General features: G+C 38.7%; 2 protein-coding genes across 2 annotated transcripts; one reads left to right on the top strand and one right to left on the bottom strand.

Annotated features, from left to right (window-relative positions):
- The first annotated feature begins 771 nt into the window (after positions 1-771).
- LOC111432647 lies at positions 772-12,406 on the top strand. Its single transcript, XM_023069592.1, has 3 exons — positions 772-1,241; positions 11,690-11,866; positions 11,955-12,406. Exons 1-3 carry the CDS (start codon positions 897-899, stop codon positions 12,087-12,089), a joined length of 657 nt encoding a protein of 218 aa, XP_022925360.1. The 5' UTR covers positions 772-896; the 3' UTR covers positions 12,090-12,406.
- A 281-nt stretch (positions 12,407-12,687) lies between these two features.
- Positions 12,688-18,114, bottom strand: LOC111432600 (mitochondrial pyruvate carrier 4-like). The gene is made up of 5 exons (XM_023069539.1): positions 17,908-18,114; positions 16,142-16,240; positions 15,880-15,932; positions 13,302-13,375; positions 12,688-12,968 (listed from the first exon to the last, which is right to left on the bottom strand). Exons 1-5 carry the CDS (start codon positions 17,960-17,962, stop codon positions 12,923-12,925), a joined length of 327 nt encoding a protein of 108 aa, XP_022925307.1. The 5' UTR covers positions 17,963-18,114; the 3' UTR covers positions 12,688-12,922.
- Positions 18,115-22,768: the final 4,654 nt, after the last annotated feature.

The following is a 22,768-nucleotide window of genomic DNA, read 5'->3' as shown; positions in this document are numbered from 1 at the left end:
TGATATGCTATTGCTATAAAAAATTTTGAGCTCAAAAGTCTTTGTTTCAACTTGTACATTATCCAGCCTTTGAAGATGAATGTATAGGCCTCTTGAATCTTCTTAACCTTACTTCTTGTAATCGATCCTCTGGATACATGCAAATAGTCAGTAGTTGAATTCATATCACGATGATATTTTTATTGCTTGTTTTCAACTAAATGAATAAGTCCATGACTTCGTTTAAAACGCTTTATTTAAATTTTCGCATATGTTATGAAAGGCATGCATGTAGTGACGTCTCTAATTTAGACAAGAAAATTAGAGGCGTTACAAATACAAATTATTCTATAACGTATGATCCATGATCGAGCTCTAACAAGAATAGATACGGTGTATTAGCACCTCATAAATTATTTCCCTTTTTAATATTAATTTTGAAAGTTCAGAGTACTTTTGTAAAAATATTTTATACTTTTAAAAAAAATAAACTTGTGTTTTTGACGTTCTTACCAAAGTTAAAAGGGTATTAACGACAATTTAAAAAAATATTTTGGGACGATTTTTAAAATTTGGTTGTATTTTTGAAACAAAATATAGACGACACTTTTTTAAACGTTGGGAAGGTGTTTTTGAGGGTTTTTAAAAATTTTACTAAAAAACTTTTGAAAATTAAAAAAATAATAAAATGATGAGATTTTTGTATTTTGAAGGGTCAGGATTTGAGGGAAGCACGTGGCAAATCGGGGATGGAAACAGGGGTTGGGTAAAAGGCATGTGTTTTGTTAAGTTGGAACGAACCCAAAAAGCATTTTAGAGGGAAGGAGGGAAGGAGGGAAGGAGGGAGATAAGGATTTCCCAATTTTAATTTTTCCCCCAAAACGGATCAGCGCCACGATCCCACCAGAGCTTGATCCATGGAGGGTGTTGGTGCCCGTCTCGGCCGTTCTTCAACTCGCTACGGACCCGCCACCGTCTTCACCGGCCCCGTCAGGAAGTGGAAGAAGAAATGGGTCCACGTTGCGCCCTCTACCGCCGCTTCCAACAACCATTCTCACTCCCAGCGCCACACCACCCCCACTAATGTAACCACCAATGCCACTGCCAATCCTACTAATAACGCTTCCCATCTTTTGCTTTACAAATGGACGCCTATTACTCAGAGTCTCAACAATGGCAACAACGATGACAAGAACGCCGGCAAAGACGACACCCCTACGGTGACGGAGGAGCCTCCTCGCCGGAAATTCAAATACATTCCGGTAACAGCTTTCTATTTTCTACTTCGATTATCTGGGGTTGTTGAATTTGAAGTTCTAAATACTTTCCGGTAGATTTGTTGGTTCTAATGATTTGAAGTTTCAAATGTGTTGGTTTGAATGTGGACCTGTGTGTTGTAGGAGATTTTTCAAGCTACACCTTAGCCACATACTAATTTGCGTATGCCCTCCTATTTAGGCGTTAACGCTAGGGCTTGCTCCTGTTTGGGCCTTATGGTTGTGAAATGTCTAAAGCGTCCTTTCTCATGGAAAAGAAAGCCTTTCTTCTGAGTGTGATAGATCAATATCATCCACTTGATCCTTGGAGGATATCTTGGTTATTTTCTCTAGTAAGACAATGGGGTTTTCCATATTATACTGTAGTATGATATTGCCTAGTTTAGATTTAAGCTTCATAGTTTTGCCTTTTGTTTTACCTTACAATGATTGTACCTTACAATGATTGTTTTGCTTAATTGTAGATTTAGTTATGATTAGAAAAAATTCTACCTTTATCCATGGATCCCTTATTCTTTCAATTGGAAGTATTGATCCAATTCAATAAAATTGTGTTTCATAATTTTGTGATCCAATTTTTTTCCATTTTGAACTTATTTCTGGATACAAATCACTTGAGAATTGGAAGTTCCTATCGTGATGCATGACTAATAACAGGTGGATTCACTGACTCATTATTGCCGAGATAATGGTATTGTAACAATGGAGATCTTGTCATATTTTCCCTACTTCCAACAAGTACAATATCATATTGGTGTCCTTAATTATCCTTCCTTTGGACAAAAAACCTTTGAACCTCTCCTGTTTAATCTTATCCAAGTCAAGTTTTCTTCTTTGGAGTACTTTTTGTCTGATAGGGCTAAACTGCATATCAAATTGTGGCATACCTGAAGCGTATTGCTCATTGTGGCACCCTTAATAATCCTTCCAGCAAACAAAACTCTATTGAGGCTCTCTCTTACAATCTTTCTATTAAAGCATGTTGCCTATACTGTTTGGATCACATTGCCCAGACAACTGGGGCCTGTAATTTTTGTTGGCCTTCTAAGGATTTATGTACAATTCCATGTAACTATGCTTTTGAGGCTCAACACTTTTTTATTTTGAACTCAAGGATTTTGTTGATAGGACCAAGTTTGGATCATAGCTCTCTAGACGTGTTTTAGGATTCTGAGGCTCAACACTTTATTGTTTTGAACTCGAGGATTTTGTTGGTAGGACCAAGTTTGGAGCATAGTTCTGAGGACATGTTTTAGGATAACATGCCTCTACGATTTATATTATAACTTTTGGGGTCTAAGTTCACATGATTTGCTTTTACATTCATGCCAAAGGCCTTGTATAAATGGAAATGTTGTCCTTATTTATATACTAGGAAATTTTACCATTTCTAATTTATGTGAGACTATGTTCACATCCCCAACATTCTCTAATTGTGTGAGTTTGCTCAGCTGATTAAGGTATCATAACCTTGACCAAAAAATTAGATGTTTGAATCCTCACATTGCATATGGTTGAACTAACAAAAAAAATTATTGCCTGTTTTAAGATTATGCCTTTAGTTTGCTCCAAGTTTTAGAGGTCGTTAAGAATTTTTTAATAGGGGAGGGAGAGGGTCTCAACTAGTTAAGTGGGATATTATGTCGTGTCTAAGCTTTGTGACAAGGGTGGGTTCGGCTTTGGGAACTTGATTAAAAGAAATGTCACTTCAGCGAAGTAGCTTTAGTTGTTCCCTCTCTAGAATTGGATACTTCATCATAAGATTATCGTGAGTAGACGGAACATTTCTTCTTTTGTGAACAATAACTCTCTGGAGTCTCTGGAAAGTCATTTCTCATTTAAAAAACTTCAGCAAGTTCTCCTTTGGAGATGAGCCTTGTTTTTAATTTTGGGAAGATCATTGAAGTGTAGTGAAGCCCTCTATAGCCTTTTTCCTTTACCTTAGAAGCCTTTCTTTGCAGAAAGATTCCTTTCTTAATTCTGTCCGGTCGTGGGATAACAACCTTCCTTCCCGTTCTCATAACTTCCATTTTAAAGATACTTTCGACCTTAAGTTCACGTACTAATCTTCATTATTATTGTTGCATGGCACCCACCTTTCTCCAAATTTTGGTGACACTGTACTTGAAACGTTGAGGGACTTCTTGTAAATCTTTTATGCATGATTGATTGCTCATCTCTCCTTTCTTTGCCAAACTTCTAAGTTCTTATGAAGTAATTTTTTTCTCCTGGCTGGTTGCGTCGGGAAACGTCAAAACCATGGATTTTATTTAAATATCTTTGTCTCTTTTAGGCCTTAAGTGTTGTGCTTTGTATTAGGGAATATTAGAAGATCTAAATCATATTTTGTGCAGATATTATTTTGCTTGAGAATTTGTTATAAGATTTCCTGAGATTTTGGTGTTAAGTTTTCCTCTAGGACTGGTTGTTGGGGTATGGTACATGAGGTTCTTCTTTACCCTCTTAACAATTGAGTGCATTTTATGTGACTGGTGTTGTTTTTTGTGATCTAGAATTTAGAAACAGAAAATTGTAGCCTTTTACTGTAATAATTTTTGTTTCTGTCTTTTATTTTGCTCCAACACTTTAGGCTCTAAAAGAATAGGCCATAAACCACGCATGTGATAATACCTCACTCAAACAACCAGTCATAATAGAAAGAAAGTGGAAACTGAGTCTTATTGCCTAAATATACCTTTTGAAGCTCAAATTTTACCTCTTGATCTTCTATTAAAAAAATTGGTTGTCGATAAACATCCACCTTATGGTAGGCAGTTTCAAGTTCAAGACCTTTTCCAGTGAAATCCGCATAAAGAAAAGCCGAATCCACCTTATGTTATTCTGTCTCAAGTTCTAGCATACAAAGCTCTCTCTATCGTTCATTTTTCCTCCATTATCTATTTGTTCATTGACAATTAGAATAAGATCCAAGGTTTGACAATCTTTGGTGAAAGCCAATCATATCGGAGTACAAGATCTGTTTAACCTTTCTGTGAAAAATTTCTCGATCACCTTGTATAGACTCGTAATGAGGCTTATCAAGCTATACTTTCCATTTCCATTCCTAATGTATTAGTTTACATAAAAAGAATTTGAATGAAGTCCTGGAACACCTTTTCAGTTCCAACACTAGAAAATTCTTAAACCATTGGGGCTTACTGATATAGCTTGTTGGAGGTTTCTGTATCTCCATCTAGCCAATTCCCTGGGAGACGTGGTTCCACTGCATCTACTCGATAAAATCTAGTGTGCTCTTGGGATTTGGGAATTCAACTTTGTGATAAAATCGACGATTCATGCATATTGTCTTATTAGAAGTTCTATAACCATGGAATTCCCTTTAACTTGCCACTAATTTTTGAAAGAAACTAGATCTCAATTTTGATGGAATTTCACTTTCTACATGTTGGTTGTTATCTAGCATATCTACATATCTAGCTTCTGAAATCTCAATTGGTTGTTATCTTTCTACATGTTGATATGCATATACTTCTCTAGTTACCCTTTCAATTTCTCTTTCAAAATTTTCAACATATACATATGCTTGGATCCTATACAGAACTTGTTGAGACTCGTTATGCATTTGGATAACTTATAATAAAGAATAAAAGCTTGCTGAAGCAAGTACAAGGAATCCATGCATACAGGGTTTTATAGGTTGAAAGTTACAAGGGTATCTAACTAAGCGAATGAAGTCATTTTCAGCTATCTTTATTATAAGCTGTTTTCAATGAATACTACATCAGTTGCACCCTTTTAGAATAACTTTGTTCACAAGTTCTATTGCACTCCCGAGGATAACATCCAAGGAAAATTTTCACGCTGAAGCTATTAGATATTTGAAGATTGATAGGTAGATCAATTAGATAGGCAATAGTCCCAAGCTTCTTAAGAATTCAACATGGTCAATTTTCTTATTTTTAAGCTTGTCATAGGTACCTAGTTGAAGATGGTTGTTTTAAATGTATCATAAGGAGACCCCTTTTATAAAACCCATTTTTATGGTGTGTATTAGAATTTTTTGTGTAGCGTGTGATAGCTTTATTAAGATTTTTTATTACCTTGAAGTGAATTTTGGATATATGTCATGCCTCTTTTTCATCTTTTGTACTAACATTAGCGGTGCTAAAATCAAATTAAATGTGAACTGTTGAGATTTAGCATAAAGGTTTACTGTGACGTATTTTCAAATGCTATCAAGTACCGATAAGTGGGCGTAGAACAATGTTCTGTTATTCTTATTCAGCATTGGAAATTTGGCAAATAGGGGATTGTTGAATATTATATTATAATCCAATATTCTGATTTTGTCACTGAAACTAAGAATGGTTTAGTTTATAAGTCTTACTGCAGCCATGCCAAAATGTCCTATGATACCACTGCGAGTACAGTGAAAGCCAGTTCGGTTGGTTAACTTTGAAGGTTGATCAAAATTGAACTGTAAAATAGAAAATTGGCATTCCTTGGGACTCATCTTGCTATGCCTTGGCCCTTAAAGTATAACACTTTGCTTATAAGTTCAATTCAGTGTTGTAAATCCATGGTAGCTTGTTCGGAAGTTACTTGGGTCGATCATCCAATTTCTAAAGAAGAGTTTGTACATTTGAGTTCTCTGTATAAGCTTTTGTAGACAGATTTCCTTTGGTTACTTATGCCAATGCTCGTCTCGAATATCCTTCAAGAAACTCCTTAATGGAAAATTTGCAAATAGTGATGGTGCATTGGTGGTAGGGATTTTTGTCTTGCTGGATAAACTGCTCTTGCCCATCCAATCAAGTTTATATGTTTTTTTGCTCCTATATGAATTAACTGTTTATTAAAACTTCACTTGTAAGTAGGATATGACAAGCTGAATCCTGTCTAAGATAGATACCACATATAATGTTTGTCCTTGGTGGGCTGTGAAGTGAGCATCTCCCTACATCGTACCTTATTCTGGTTGGGTGGCAGATGATGGTTAATTTGGTGGAGCTAGGTGACCTAGGGATTGAGAATTTGAGTTCGCATATTGAGGCTCTGTTGGCTAAATTACTATGGTATTTCTTCTTGGAGTCTGATGTACTAGGACACGAAGTAATTGTGAGTAGACATGACCCGCGCCTATTTGAGTGGGTGGTGGTTGGTGGTGCCAAAAGGCCCGATAAAAACTTTAGGAAAGTTATTGCCTTTGGTCTCCCCTCCTTTTCTCTTTTTGTTAAATGTTCAGCTGGGGACAGTTCGAGTGTTGTTCTTGCAATTATGTCATTGATCGAGTAAGAAGTTGCATTGGCTTCCATTTTGCCTTTCTCTAATCCTTTTCCTCGTCGTTATCTTTGGGTTTCTTACACTCTTCTTTGTACAGATAGGTGTTAGATGTGGTGAGTCTTCTTTCTATCCTCTGGGATAAGCTTGTGATTTGGAAGAGAAGAGACTTTAGATTTTGGACCCTTGATGCTACGAGGGGCTTCTCGTGTTGTTTTTTTTTTCCACTTGTTGGTTGTGTCCCTTCCCTGCCCCACACTTGCCTGGAAGGTAAAAACAATTGCGTGACAGATTTAACATAGGAGAGTCGGACACTTCAGACTGTGTTCAGACATTCTTACTTAGTGTTGTTTCTGCAATGGTGTGTTCTTTGTAGGAGGCAGGCCGAGGATCTATATCACTGGACTGTCTGTAAATGAGGAGAGAGACGGCCAGCTGTACCTACAATTTTTGGGTAAAGAGAAAGAAAGATAAAAAGGAAAAAAAAAAAAACAAGAAAAAACGAAAAAAAAAAGGAGGAATAGGGAAGGGCAGAAAGGGGGTAGGTCTGTCACCTACCCCGATTTCCTCTAAATTTTGGTTGGTGAGAGGCCAAGGTGTTTAAATCAGAGGGAGGGGGTTTGAAGGAAGGGAGTGTAAACATCAGGTGTTTTATTGGAGTCAAGACAACGCCACGGGAGAAATTCCAACAAAGGAGCTCACAACGTTAAGGATCCACCATCACAACCACGGTGCACGTCGGGGAGAAACGCGAGGCCATAAGCTTGCAAGGACGACCGTTGCTCGTAAACAAAGTTGGACGGCTAGGGGCCGAAGTAGAGGAAAGAAGGATCGTGAGCAAGGGACGAAGTAATTTAAGAAGAGGAAATCGTGGTTCTCTGCAGCAGCAAAAGGGAGGAAGAGAGTTACGAGGAAGAAGGAAAAGGCGCAACCTGACCCATGCTACCGAAACCGCCTTCCATCGGGCTTGCTAGCGCCCCGACCTGCCTTTCTCCGACCCAAGTTGACCCAACGGGTGTTGAATCGAACCGCTTAGTTAAACCCCTGACCCATCTAGTTGACTCTGACCTGCTGCCCAGACTCGACTCGAAGGTAAGCATGACCCAGGATCCAGAGATCCCCCGACCCATCGAGTCAAAATGGAGCAATTTGTGAGAATTGGGTCTCTGGATCCTGGGTCATGCTCACCTTCGGGTCGGGTCTGGGTAGCGTGTCGGAGTCAACTAGATGGGTTGGGGGTTTAACTAAGCGGTTCGATTCAGCACCCGTCGGGTAAGCTTGGGTCGGAGAAAGGCGGGTCGGGCGCTATCAAGCATGATTGAAGGCGGTTTCGGTAGCACGGGTCGGGTCGCACCTTTTGCTTCTTCCTCGTACTCTCTTCCTCCCTTTTGCTATTGCAGAGAACCACGATTTCCTCTTCTTAAATTTCTTCATCCCTTGCTCACGATCCTTCTTTCCTCTACTTCGGCCCCTAGTTGTCTGACTTTGTTTACAAGCAATGGTCGCCCTTGCAAGCTTATGGCCTCGCGTTTCTCCCCGACGTGCACCATGGCCGCGATGGTGGATCCTTAATGTTGTGAGCTCCTTTGTTGGAATTTCTCCCGCGGCGTTGCCTTGACTCCAATAAAACACCTGACGTTTACACTCCCTTCCTTCAAACCCCCTCCCTCTAATTTAAACACCTTGGCCTCTCACCAACCGAAATTAGGAGGAAATCGGGGTAGGTGGCAGACCTACCCCCCTTCTGCCCCTTTCCTATTCCTTTTTTTTACTCCTCTTTACCCAAAAAGGGTCGGTACAGCTGGCCTTCTCTCTCCTCATTTATTGTCAGCTGTACGGTTATTACACTCGGCCTCTTTTGGCATAGTGGCTAAAGTCGTTTAGGTTTTGCTTGGCTGGAATAAGGATTGCTATTTTGGGGTGGAGTTGGTGCTTCTAAGCTCGTCATTATGTGAAAAGGACAGTCTTGTGGCGTGCTAATTTCTTTGCCATTTTGTAGGGTATTTAGCTCGAGTGTTATAATGGATTTTCCAGTGCAGTGGAGAGATTGTGTGGTGAGGGTTTGGGAAGTTACGAGATTTATTGCATTGGTATTTTGAAAAATGTGGCACCAAAAGGGCTTCTGCTTTAAGATAGATCCTGTGAAAAGGTCAGGAAGGATAGGGAAAATTTTCTTAGCTCTTATGGTAGAGAAAAAAATTAGTTTAAATTACAAATTTGGTCCATATGGCTTAGAGAAAATTAGAAGTGGAGGAAGTTGAATATAGTCCTTATGGTTTTAAATGTTAGAATTAGTCCTTATGGTTTGATAAAACACTCATAAATAGTCTCTCCCTACTGTACAGACTTTGTAATTTACCCAAAGATCTATTATTCTTTAAATGTTAAAAGCAATATAATTATATATACATGAAAGAACAACTTTCATCAATGATATTGAGAACGAATGATAGAATAACCATGTAATATTCTTAGCAAAACTTTGATGGGAATTTTCCAACGTAATAAGAAAGTGCTTTCTATCCAGATTGTTCTATTCCTGTTGGAATGAAAATACTTATTGTGGCATTTTTTATAGATTCATGGCTTCGGTTGTGGAATTCCTTCTATTCCAACTATTATTCCAAGTCTTCTTCTACTATAGGACACTATTGGAGCTTTTAGAACTTGAAGGAAAGAAGTGTAGAATAGACAAGAACATAATGAGTTCCTTTAAGCTGATGTATAGCCAGAATGAACTTAATTTGACAGAAAGATTTAGATATAACCCATTGAAAGATTATTACGTTGCTTAGAGATTTCTGGGAAGGTGAGCATAAGGGTATTGGTAGCATTTGGTCAATTGGAAGGTCGTCTCTCGTCCTTGGTAGAAATCAAGAGGATACTGGGTGTTCATATGGATACTCGTAGTAATAAGGCCATTTTTGAAGCTCTTCTTTCTGAAGGTTGTGAAGATTATCAAATGTTGTTGATACTCGTTTAAAGTTATCCTCGGTTTTTATTGTATTCAGAACAAGAGGATAGTTAATGGACCTAATGGTAGGTAGCTTTGAGTATTCATATCGGTGCTTCTAGGCTAGTTTAATGGACCTAATTAGCATGTCTTCGTGTCCGTGTCAAGTAGTATCCTTGTTGTGTATTCATGTAATGGCCCAAGCCTCACCACTAGCAAATATTGTCCTCTTTGGACTTTTCCTTTCGGTCTACCCCTCAAGTTTTTTAAAACGCATCTTCTAGGGGAGAGGTTCTGCACCCTTACAAAAAATGCTTTGTTCCCTTCTCCAATCGATGTGGGAGTCCCCAATCTACCCCCTTTGGGGCTAGCGTCCTTGCTGACATACCGCCTCGTGTCTACCCCCCTTCGGGGCTCATCCTCCTCGCTAGCACACCACCTCGTGTCCACTCCCCTTCGGGGCTCAACCTCCTCGCTGGTACATTGCCTCGTGTCCACCCCCTTTGGGGCTCAGCTTCCTCGCTGGCTCATTGCCCGGTGTCTGGATCTGATACCATTTGTAACGGCCCAAGCCTACCGCTAGCAGATGTTGTCCTCTTTGGACTTCCCCTCAAGGTTTTTAAAACGCGTATGCTTGGGAGAGGTTTCTACACCCTTATAAAGAATGTTTTGTTTTCCTCCTCAACCGATGCGAGATCTCACAATTCATATCCGTGCTTCTAGGCTAGGTTTCCAACAGGCAACTCATCTAACAGTTAGACTTGATAGATGGACAACCTTTTGATGAAATTCTTTTTCAGTAGACTTGGTAGTGGAGAGGGTGTTCTCAATACTCATGTGCAAGGCAATTTGGGAAGGCCAGTTACCTAAAAGAATGCACAGCCTACATATGGCCATTCTTGTTTAAATATACTATAGATGTGAATAATTCCGAGTAATTAATAAGATGACTTTCCCCTTTATGATTAAGACCGCCCAATATTGAGCTTCTTTTTAAATTTTCTTCCTCATATAGTTAGCGACCCTATGAAGGATCTTAAAAAGGGAAAAGTGGGTTGGAAAGTGACAGGACTGCCTGATGAATACAAAATTTTTGAAAGTACGTTGGCTGTTTATATGCTTTATGTTGCTTTAATGAATTCTGTTAATGAACAGATACTTTGTTGACACTTGCAATGATCGTAGTTTTTTAATACTGTTAAAACGTATGTCCTATCAAAAAAGGGTGCTTGTTTTAGAGGGATATTGCTATAGTGAACTCGGTTAACAAACAGAAACTTTGTTAACACTTACGTTGATTGTAGCTTTGTATTGCTGTTATTAACTCTGCTGAAACAAGCACAGTTCTTGTTTTAATAGGATACCATTTTAATGGCACTGTTTACATGTCATATATGTTGCAATGTTATACAATACTCCTTTTTTCTATCCCAATATTCAACATTTCTCCTTGTCACAGTTAACGTTGTGTGTGGCCTATTGATCCATTTGGTATCACCACATGTAAGACTTGTTTGGTTGGTTTCCTTCCCTCTTTCCGCCATTCTTCTTTTGTTCTCCAAACTTTAGAAGTTGAAGTCTCAAAGAAGATGCAGGTCTTTTCTTGGTGTGTTGTCCTTGGGAGGATCTATTCTTTAAACTGTGCTGTCCTACATTGGTTGGAGAGGAGAACAAAACACCCTTTATAAGGGTGTAGAAACCTTCCCCTAGCATACGTGTTTTAAAGCTTTGAGGAGAAGCCCAAAAGAGAAAGCCCAAAGAGGACAATATTTGCTAGCGATGGGTCTGGGCCGTTACATGAACTTTGTTAAAAGAGCCTTGCTCATGCTAATTAGTGTATCTTGTGTAAATGTGTTGATGAAGATTTGAATGGCTTCGTTCTTTAGACTTTGTGGTTGACATTATGGTGAATATGGTGAATCTTCTGAAAGTGGTATGAACCAGACATCAATCATGCAATATAAACTTGAAGGAAAATGTGAAGAAAATGTTGTCAAAATTATTAAGAGATCTTTCCATTCATGTCAGGTTGAAGAAGAATGAAGTTTCATAATTTGGAGTTATGATGTTTCATTAATGCATTTTAGTACTTTTTATTTACTTTAGGTTACGTTTACACTTGTGATCATAATTTATGAATGTTACGTTTACACTTGTGACCATAATTTATGAATGTTACAACTCTTAAAATGCCTAAGGGAAGGTCAAGGGTTTCATTTTGAGACTATTTCATTTGCAGATTGCTGTATTGGAGGAACAGAAAAACGAGGCTGCAGAAAATGAAACTGCTGACAAAGTTGAATATGAAGCTAACAAATCAAATGATGTTGAACCAGGAAGTGCAGTGGCGAGTGCCAAGGGCGAGCTTCAAGACGAGAAACCAGATATTAACGATGTACCAATGGACGAAAGTCAGGTAATTTATTTTTCGTCATAAACATGTTAATCTGCAACCTTCGAGATGAAACCGGTTCAATGGTTCACCTCTTGATTTCATGTCTCAGGACAACGACCATGTAGTGCGCCAAGATTTGAACGAAAGTACTTTGGATTTAAGTCTGAACTTGAATGCTCTCAATGACGATGGCGAAGCTGGTTCGAAAGCTGATCACATTAGAGATGGCAAGAGGAAGGGCTAACTTTTAGAAGCAGCTGCAGTTTCGTGCTTACAAATTCAATTCTCTTGTTGGAACTGAGTTACTTGACATCCCACATCTCTGCTAATCCTGGAAGTATATGGTTCTTCAATACTAGTATGATATGATTGCTTATTTGAGCTAATTTTGATTTGTTCACAGAAAAAGATAAACAGTACCATATTTTATCTTTGAAATTCGATATTGATGTTAGAAGCTGTATCGAGAGTCGAGGGAATTGTGTACGATTATCCACTGAGGATTTAGCTTTATTTGGTTTCTGTCAAATGATTATCTAATGGACCCTAAGAGTTAAGAAAGCCTTACTATTTCAATCAAACATTTGACGTTTTTTTCTTTTCATCTCTTCCTACCATGTCTATGTTTCACTCGTCAAGACGTTATTAATGCACGTTTTCCACAACTCATCTATTTAGAAGCAGATTATGAGAATCCCACATTGGTTGAGGAGAACGAAACACCCTTTAACCTTTTCCTAACAGATACGTTTTAATGACGGGAAGGAAAGCGTGAAAGAAAAAGTCCAAAGAGGACGATATCTACTAGCGGTGAACTTAGACCGTTACAGTTTCATAGAAGGTGTTGCGTAAATCAGGATCTCGTTTATTTTTCGAAACAGTTTCAAGCTTAGTTTCATAGCTACAAAAGTAAAATAAAGGTAGTAAAATAAAGGATAAGAATTGATTCGTAATAAAAAAAAAAGAAATTCAAAAGAAATTCATGGAGCTTTTGTTAGGTAAGATTTGGAGGGGGGCAACACATGGATGTAAGGGAAATTCAGGTGATCACTGAGGCAAATAATGTAATATTTGGTCTCATTCTTCGACGGCAGCCACTTCCTCCTTGGAGAAATAATCGTGCCTGGTACATTTGCAAATGAAATGTTGAATTAGTCGGCCATCTACGATGGCAAAATGAAGAACTATGCAAAGTTTAAAGTAATAATAATCTTTCCATGTAATTAAGTTCGCTCCTTCACAAACAATTTTGACAAAATTATATTCTAAAACTATTTGCATAGATGTACATGATTGATGCAAAAAGTGAAGTATAAGTTAAGATCAAATCGATCCATTGATAATAAGGCTCCAAGTTGAAATATGTATCCTAGACTAAAGAGCACAACAACATCCCCACGTCCCACAAGGACCATGCAGTATTTATATTTACGAGGCTAGGGGAGCGACGACTTACTGTATTTTTCTTGTCAATTGGTAGATGCCAGTTCCTGCCATTGCAACATTGACGCTAAAAAGGTTCCAGTTCTTCTGCATTTTCCGAAAAGTGTAGCCATTAGCTAAGATACAATTTAAGGTACATTCATATGTTAATTCGTCAAATTAGTTTAGCTGGACAAGGTACTTGGAAGGAAGGTTTAAGAAAGGAGATTTATTATTTATATCTGTTTCTTCAAACTACTGTCAAACACATGCAAATAGCAACCTTAAGACGGACCAAACAGGGTACAAAGAATAAACGATGGGTCCGTGCTGATTAGTTAAATGTTTAGTTTAGCCCACATAGAGATACTTGGGAATACACAATTCTACAGTTAAATACTTCCATGGTTCAACCAAGATATTTCCCTCGGCCAAGATTCTACAATATAATACCCATAATTATACCTCTATTTAAAAACTTTGAGGAGAAGTTCAAAAAGGAAAAAGAGGACAATATCCGCTAGCAATGGGCTTGGGCTGTTACAAATGGTATAAGAACCAGACACCGAGCGATATGCCAGCAAGGAGGCTGAGCCCCGAATGGGTTGGACATGACGCGATGTGCCAGCAAAGATGCTGGGCCCCAAAGTGGGGTGAATTTGGAGGGGTCCCACCTTGATTAGAGAAAGGAACGAGCGGCAGCGAGGGCGTTGGACCTCAAAGGGGTGGATTGTGAGATCTCGCATCGGTTGGGGAGGAAAACGAAACACCTTTTATAAGGGTGTGGAAACCTCTCACTAGCAGACGCGTTTTGAAAATTTTGAGGGAAACCCAAAGAGGACAATATCTAATAGTGGTGGGCTTGGGCAGTTACAAACTCCTTCAATGAGCTCCCTTACACAATTATTATGATCAAGGCTTGAGAGATAAGTGACACTACAAAGAGAAATAATCAACGAGAATCTCAAGTTGGAATGTTAAGAGGGCTTGAAGCAACGGTAAGAAGGGATGCTTGATCAACACTTTCACATGGGAGGGTAAAATCCAGACTTGTATTACTGCAAGAAAGCCAAATTGTGGCTGTTTGTAGAAAAAGCCCTATATTAAGTCTTCTGGAGTTCAAGAAGCCGGGACATTTCTTGATATGGTTTGGAAGGTATTTATTTTAATTAGTTGGATTCATCATTTGTTTTCATATCGAAGAGGTCGCTTTTTGGCTAAGGTTGGAAGACCTGGCAGTCTGTTCCTGTGACTTGGTCATAGGTGGTGATTTCAATGTTTCAGGATAGTCCCAAGCATAATCTTCAGGAAAAACCCTAATAAAAGGATTGCCTCTCACTAAACTAACTATACAAAAAAGGGTTTCGATCCAAAAGGACAAGGTCTAAAGGATAGTTACAAAAAAAAAAAAAAAAAAAAAAAAAACACTAGTAGATGCACAAAAATACGAATGGACTTCGGCAAGCAACGAAACTTCCTCGAGTGATTAATGATCCACCTCTCATTGGTTTCGATCCTAGAAATTGGCGTTTTACAAATTCAAATGTCAGAAGTGCAGCCATGTATGCATGACCAACTTCTCATCTGTAAGGAATGGGTGGGGAAATACTGTGATGATAAAGTGAACTGGCTAGATAGAATGACAACGGATTGCTTCCCTACCCTTCTCCTTCGATTTTGGAAACTGCTGATTGAAGCATCCTTCTGTCTTCACTATGTTAGAGGATAGATGAAATTGCTTCCAGAGACCTGGATAATGAATCTTCAATCATGAAGAACTTGCAAGCCCTAAGAAAGAAACTTAAACCGTGGAAAAGGGAGATTTTTGGTAATACCCAGACAAGCAATTGAAAGACTTCTTTCAGGAGGGAACAGATCGTAAAGACCAACCACTCAAACTTTTGAGAACTTGGGAGGAATCTTTTGGATTAGAAGGTGGAAAGATTGGCTGGAACTGATGGAGAAAATTTATGGTGGCCTTCTCACCATTAATGAAGATAGAAGGCTTCGGATTCTTGATAAATCAAGTGCCTATTCTTGCAAGTTTTCTTTTCAAGGACTTCATAGTGGCACCAGTAATCTCCCTGGTGAATCCTCGAAGCTTTACGGAGAGCAAGATCTCCAAAGAAGGCAAAGGTTTTTTGTTTTGCAGACCAGTCTAAAAGGTGGTCTCAAGAACTATGATAAAGGTCATAGCAATTCCCGATTCAAATGGCCACACTTAGAATCAAATTAAAAACTAAACAAAACTTAAACACAAGTGAAAGTGATGGTATCCTTTCTCTAGCTGTCCTTTTTCTCTCCATGTATGCTGGAAAACTTTCAAAGCTTTAACATGAATCTATCCTTCCCCTACTTAGTACAGCAATGATTGCACCCTTACTTATGTGGGTTCTTGTTAAAAGACAAAGACAAGGTCTTATGCTTCAATGCTATCAAAGCCACTTCCGAGAACATTTAGCTTAAGCAGGCTAGAAGAACTAATCAAGAGAGGTGAAAGCCCAACACTCTTCGTAATAGTGATATTTTACAAAATATGGGTCATTCATATGGTCACACTATTATCACTTTATGTTTCATCAATCATTAGTCATGTCATTTCTTTAACTTACCGGTGTGATCACAGTGCTGTAACGTGACCAGATAATTCCAGTGGCTGTAACAGCTGGATGCATATGATAAGAGGGAAAAAAACGTTAATAAAGGAATTATTCGAACACAAAATCAAACCATAATAGTAGGGAACAGAAATTAAGTTACTAATCTTCTCAAAATTGCAATATGAGTGCACGTGTGAAACGATAGAGGCGAGAGAAGAACTGGGAAGGTGCAAACTTTACATGGCTTGAATGACCTTTGCTATAGAACACATACCTATTTGCTGAGGATATGAAAGTTTTTCTGGTGGCTTAGAGAAGTCAGCAATATTGGCTATACTGATACCCCACTTAAAGGTTGGTGCCCAGAAGTGAACTGTATTACAAAGAGGAATTAGCTCACAGAAATCCTCTACTGATTGCTCATTTTAGTTGAAAACAAAGAAGCCTTGTAATCATCACAACCATTATATATCAATTCTAGAGAAGCTAATAAGAAACCATAAAATGAGAAGCAAGGAAGAGATATAGTTTTTGTTGTTTATTTACGAATAACAAATAATGTTTTAATCTGGAAAGAAGTACAAAAGGGGTCATTATATAGTGATGAATTGAACAAGTTTCCTTCAGTTCAGATATGCAGTCACTTGAAACATACCAACATTACTTGATCGAAAACGAAAGAGTAGAAGATCATTAACATGAAGACAGATGTACCGGCACCGCAATAATATGCGAAAGTCCGCGCCAATTTCTTGAGAAAAAAGATTCTAACTAGAGAATTACGGTTCCTATGGTAATGCCCTATAAGAAAAGAACTTGTAGAATGATGGGCAATGGGCATTAAGAAGCTGTGTTTTTGTTTCTATTGCATTCTATCTCATCCTATCAAATTCTGTTCTCCGATATTTGAGAATCACCATCAATACCTCGGTGTAGGTCTGGCATAATCCTTTGTTCCACATTTTAGGTCTATTAACAACTAGTACTAGCAAATTAAGAATTCTCAGATGTACTAGTACTAGCAAGTGCATCTTTGATGCAGTCATCAATTCTCCCGAGAGGTCACAATTACCGCAAGTAAACATATTAATGACGAGGAACACATTTTTGCTATTCTACTAATACTTGTATTTGCTTTCCTATTTTGTCGAAGCCTAGCTGAGGAAGAATTACGGGGTGTAAAACAAAAGAATATGCTGATTTGGGTTGGGTATACTATATTTAATTTATAACGGAACCCCGCCTTTAACCCATTAAGGAAAAAGAAAAAAATAAAAAGATAGCATTCCATTTCGACAAAAGACACACATTCCATTTATCACACTACAACCAAAAGGAGTTAGTAACGTTAACCTCATCATGAAGCAGAAACAAGCAAATAAGAGCCCAGATGTGGGAAAAAATTGTCCAAAACTATCTAATGAGACTTTGGCTCAACCAGCTAGCTTACCCAGACAAGGACATATTTCACCCTAACTAGTCGAGCCCAACATGAACTAAGCTCATTTTACACCGCTCATCAAATAGTATTATGGGTGGTCTAATTGGGGTAGCTATTCATAAAAAGGTTGCCCAAGGGTCCGAGTACATCTAGTGAGTCTTACCGAGTGGAATATCTGAAGGTTCCTCCTCTGAATTTTTCCTCTGCTCGGGATGTCCTTACGCCTTCAATTGCGCAGAACACAACCCGAAGAAATATTGAATTAAGATCATTCGCGAGAAAGAACGTAGCCTATGGATTCTGAATACGAAGTTATTGGATTATGTAGATCATTCACGATATAGTTTCAATTTGAGTGACTAATAGTTGGTAGATACTCGTTTTAGATTTTGCATTAATCATTCTATAAAATCATCTGGCATCTGAAAATCAACGATCATCGGAGCAAAATTTAAGCAATCAATCAAATTGAAAATGGATCGTTCGCGATCCAGATTCTTCTGACCTAAGACGAAAGGAAAAATGAGATACCATACTTGAATTTGACCGCTAAAGAACAAGAACTAAAGCAGGGATTGTGAAAAATGGAAGAAACTAACTGGTTTTAGGGCCAGCAGGATGGTTCCAGAATGCTTGGAGCTTCGAAGCCGCCATAAAATACTCTTGTGCTTTATCCTATTCCTCGTGCTCAAATGCCCTTCCACCAGCTTGGATTTATGTGCGACTCTGTTCAATCAATAGAATGGGCTATAAGAGAATTGGAGGCGTCGAAGCAAGTCAATGGCTGACCGCATTTTTCCTTTAATATATGATGGTGATTGAGATGAGATTAGAATGAATGAAGTGGATGAATCTTTCTAAAATATTTTATTCCAAAACTTTATAGTTACATCTAATTTTGTAATTATCATTTCCTTTCTTTCTAAAATCAAATGTAAAATCAAATGTTGATTCAAAAATTATTATCAATCTTCAAAAATTATCATTTTCTTTCTTTCTAAAGTAAGTGGTTTTACTATCAATTTGGTTGGAAAAATTGTTTTATGTACGATGACACGTGTCCAATGACCCTACACGTGTCATACGTTTGATGCTATGATATGTGTCACTATATGATATGCCAACATATATCAAATAACATTATAGTATAAATGAAATGTCAAATTATGTTAAGATGAATTATGTTATTTTATGATATGTTACGACATGTTATGATGTGTTTTGAAATAAAGAATTTTACAATGCACAACCTCTAAGCTATGATTTTAAAGTTATGCTATGAATGAAATGATTTTATAAGAGTTTATGCATGCATATTATCGAGTATAATATGTGTGAAATGAATGAGGGTTGTCTAGCATGGTTTATTTACAATGAAAAATTATGAGGACCTCATGCATAATCGTATATTTACGTGCATCGGGATACTTTCCCTTTTATGATGAGTACAGACACGTACACTATGTGATGGAAATGATCATCATGTTTATCATGATGCTACGACGGTCGCTATTCCCTCTGGGTGTTTGGCAATAGCACTAGAGAAGTTAGCCCGACCAGTAAGCCCAGGGAGTGTACGAGCCCGCTTGGTCGACCCATGCTCGCACGTGTGGGTCGTGTGTAGAGAAGTACTACACATTCAATTTGCTCGAACTATAAATTCGCCTAAGAAACGACGATTTTAAATAATAGGTCTCATTCATGTTGTATGTTTGTATTCCCTGACCTCAATAGTGGGTCGCTTAGTGAGTATTTTTTAAAATACAAATATTTGTACTGTTAACGACGACGTCGCGTTGAAGACCATAGAGCTTGTGCTAGGGTAGTCACATTTCATTTTTGTAGATCTTAGTTTAGATTAGGGCGTCGTTTTCAATCTTCTCTTTGATTTATTTATATTTCACATTGGTTTTTTCGTTGTTTTATTTACAAGCTTTTAATGCAAACATAGTAGTCCATGACATCATTTTGAGAATGATTTTAAATGAATGTTTTCGCACAAAAAAAAGTCACATCTATTTGGATTCTACATCGATTGGAGAAAGGAATGAATGTCAACGAGGACGGTGGGCCTCGAAAGAGATGAATTGTGAGATCTCACATCGGTCGGAGAGGAGAACATAAGGTCAATAAAAAAAATTAATGTCAGATTGCACGGTAAAAAAAAACTTTTGACCTTTGGTTAAGTTATAATAATAATAATAATATCTCCATCATTGATTTTTTTTTAACTCAAATTAATAATTTAAATTAAATTATGATTTGTGCCCTATTTTCCTCTTATTTAACTTCATTTTTTTCTCTATAATTCTCCAACAATTGTTACAATTTCTCACGACTTATATTGTGAGGATAAAATTTATGCTCAAACTCGTAAATTCACTTTATTTATTTATTATTTATTTTATTTATTTATTTATTTTAAGATAGTTGTGTATTATTTAAAACTTCCAACATTTTTAATAGTGTGATCTAAGTAAAAAGAGTGAGATTTACTCTTGATCCCATAAAAAGAATGATATAGCTATTGAGCTCTAATAAGTAAAAAAAGATTTTATTTAAATTTTCAAGGGGTAATCGGAGAGTAGTGTAAGTTGAGTAACGTAGGAAGAAATACAAAAATGCAAAGAAAATGAAAAATAATTGAGTTTCTGGAATTTGCAATGTTGAAGGGGAAGAAGAACGCGTTAGACGAGGGTAGAGACACATGTCAGGCAGAAAAGAGGTCGCGCGTCACCGGAAGAGATGACGCGTGTCAAGCAAGCATTCACGGGAAGAAATTGACGAAAAAACTCATGTCTGATAGGATTTAGAGGTTGGCAGCCCACTACCCGAATTGACAACCCGAGAACCCACGTGTGAAACATACTAGTGCTCCGACCCGACATTGAGTGTGCCACGTGTCACAGTCATGCTCATCCAAGGCGTGTTGCTCATGGCCGCATGCCCATGACAAGCCAACCCCTTTATGTTTTTCCATGTTCTAGTGTTTTTCTTTTGTATTTTTATGGAGTATGACGTTTCAGAAAAATCATGTCTAGGCCTGTCAGACATGAAATGCCTCAAAATGTACTATGGGGGATATGACTGGTTGTCAACTTCTCCCTACCTAAGGTTATATACTGTGAGCCGTTGTTATTACTCTCTTGCTTGCTTATGTAACGTCTCTTTAAAAAATCTCTCTCTGCCGTCGTTTTCAAAAACCTTCTCTTAAATCGAGGCCAGAGGCTCGAGCATACGTCGCTTGGCCGTAGGTGACGCAAGAACGAATTGACTTAGCTCACTTGTCGTTGGAAAGTAAGTGCCGCACAATCGCAAGTTAGCTCTGTGACATAGCAAAGACCGAAACTATGTCGACGACAAAGTTGACACCCAAATTACAAGCCGACCGGCTTACTTTAATAGAGGAGGAAATGTTGTTCCTCAAAGAAGTCCCTGACACCATCCGCTTCTTGGAAGAACGGGTGACGGAATTGAATGGAAAAGTTGTACAAATCGACGCAATGGGCAACTGTCTGGATGGGTTGCCAATCGTAGAACTAATGTTTCGGGTGGCCTCGCTCGAAGAGAGAGTTGCTCTTAGAGCAGCTCAAGACCTTCTGGTAGCCCCGATAGCTCTATCGCGCACAAGGAGGGACGTGACGAAGAGTTCAATGTGCTACAAAATACAATGATGAGTTTGTTCAATGGATTAGCTGACAAATTTAGAACAACTATCGATGCCATCCAAGAAAAGATGGCCGACATGAACACCCGAATTGGAGAGACAATGAAAGCCGTGGAGAACATCACGACTGGGCAAACTAATACAGGATCCAACAAACTGAAGTTCCCAGACCCCAGACCCTTCAAAGGAAACCGGGACGCCAAAGAGTTGGAGAACTTCATCTTTAATGTCCAACAGTACTTCAAAGCCACAACGACTTGTACCGACGACATAAAAGTGACAGTAGCCTTAATGCATCTCATAGACAATGCAAAACTTTGGTGGCGTACAAAGGTGCAAGACATCGAGAATGGATTGTGCACCACTGACTCGTGGGAAGACCTCAAAAGAGAGTTGAGCGACCAATTCTTCCCCGAAAACGTGGAACACATGGCAATGAAAAAATTGGAAGCATAAGAGACTATATCAGACAGTTCTTGACCCTGATGCTAGATATCAGGGGCACATAAGAGAAAGACAAGGTATTTTTTTTATAAATGGGTTACAACCGTGGGCCAAAACAAAAATACATGAGAAAAAAGTTCAAGATCTAGCTACTACAATTGCCAGTGCTAAGAGACTCCTAGACTTTGGGAATGAAGCGAGTTTCCAAAAAAAATGACACAGGCCCCAAACACTGAGGGCAAAAGATATAGACCTCCAGGTCATCGAAATGAAGGCCCCAATAGACTAAAGGGAAGTAACGACAGACCAAGTGGGTGGACAGATAGACCTCTTAAGAATAACCAAGCGGGGACGTCTCAAGGACCTTACCCTCAAAATAACTATCCGACGACACCTTTACAATGCCTGTTGTGTAAAGGCCCCCACAGACTGTCCTACTGTCCTCATCGGGCCTCTCTCAATGCACTCCAGTGTCCATTCAAGAGAGCAATGATACAGGAGTCGAGACTATGCCAGACAGAAGGGAAGATCAGGACAACCCCCGAATGGGTGCGCTTAAATTCTTGTTAGCCCTCCAACGGAAGGTCGACCCAAAGTAGATAATAGAGAAAGGACTCATATTCGTAGATGCAATAATAAACTCTCGACCCACAACTTCATCGCCGACCAAGAAGCACGAAGATTGGGACTCACAATAGAAAAAGACCCCGGAAAAATGAAAGCTATCAACTCCGAAGCCTTGCCTATTGGGAATTTCTAAAAGAGTCCCCTTCAAATTAGGGACCGAGACAGGAGAAATGGACCTTGTCGTGGTTCGCATGGATGACTTCGACGTGGTACTTGGGATGGACTTCCTCCTAGAACACAAAGTTATCCCAATGCTTGGTGATCACCGACCACAACCCCACAGTGATACTTGCAAGCATCAAGCAACCAAGTAATCTTAGAATGACCTCAGCCATATAATTGAAGAGAGTACTCGCACGAGAGGAACCTACATTTATGGCTATACCCCTGATGGAAGAAATGACCACTGAGGAAACTGTTCCAAGCGAAATCAAGGATGTACTAGACATTTATGCTGACATAATGCCATAGAGCTTACCACAAACACTACCACCCTATCGAGGCATTGATCACGAAATTGAACTCCTCCCTAGGGTTAAACCCCCAGCAAAGAATGCATACCTGATGGCTCCCCCTGAGCTAGTCGAATTGAGGAAACAACTAGATGAGTTGTTGATGGCAGGATTCATCCGCTCGACAAAAGCACCTTACGGAGCTCCCGTGCTATTTTAGAAAAAGAAGGATGGGACGTTGTGTCTGTGCATAGATTATAGAGCCTTAAA

The sequence above is a fragment of the Cucurbita moschata genome, unplaced genomic scaffold, assembly GCF_002738365.1.
Source record: "Cucurbita moschata cultivar Rifu unplaced genomic scaffold, Cmos_1.0 Cmo_Scf00039, whole genome shotgun sequence".
NCBI classification, from domain to species: domain Eukaryota; kingdom Viridiplantae; phylum Streptophyta; class Magnoliopsida; order Cucurbitales; family Cucurbitaceae; genus Cucurbita; species Cucurbita moschata.
Note: the sequence above shows the minus strand (reverse complement) of the source record. Positions and strands in the feature narration are given on the sequence as shown.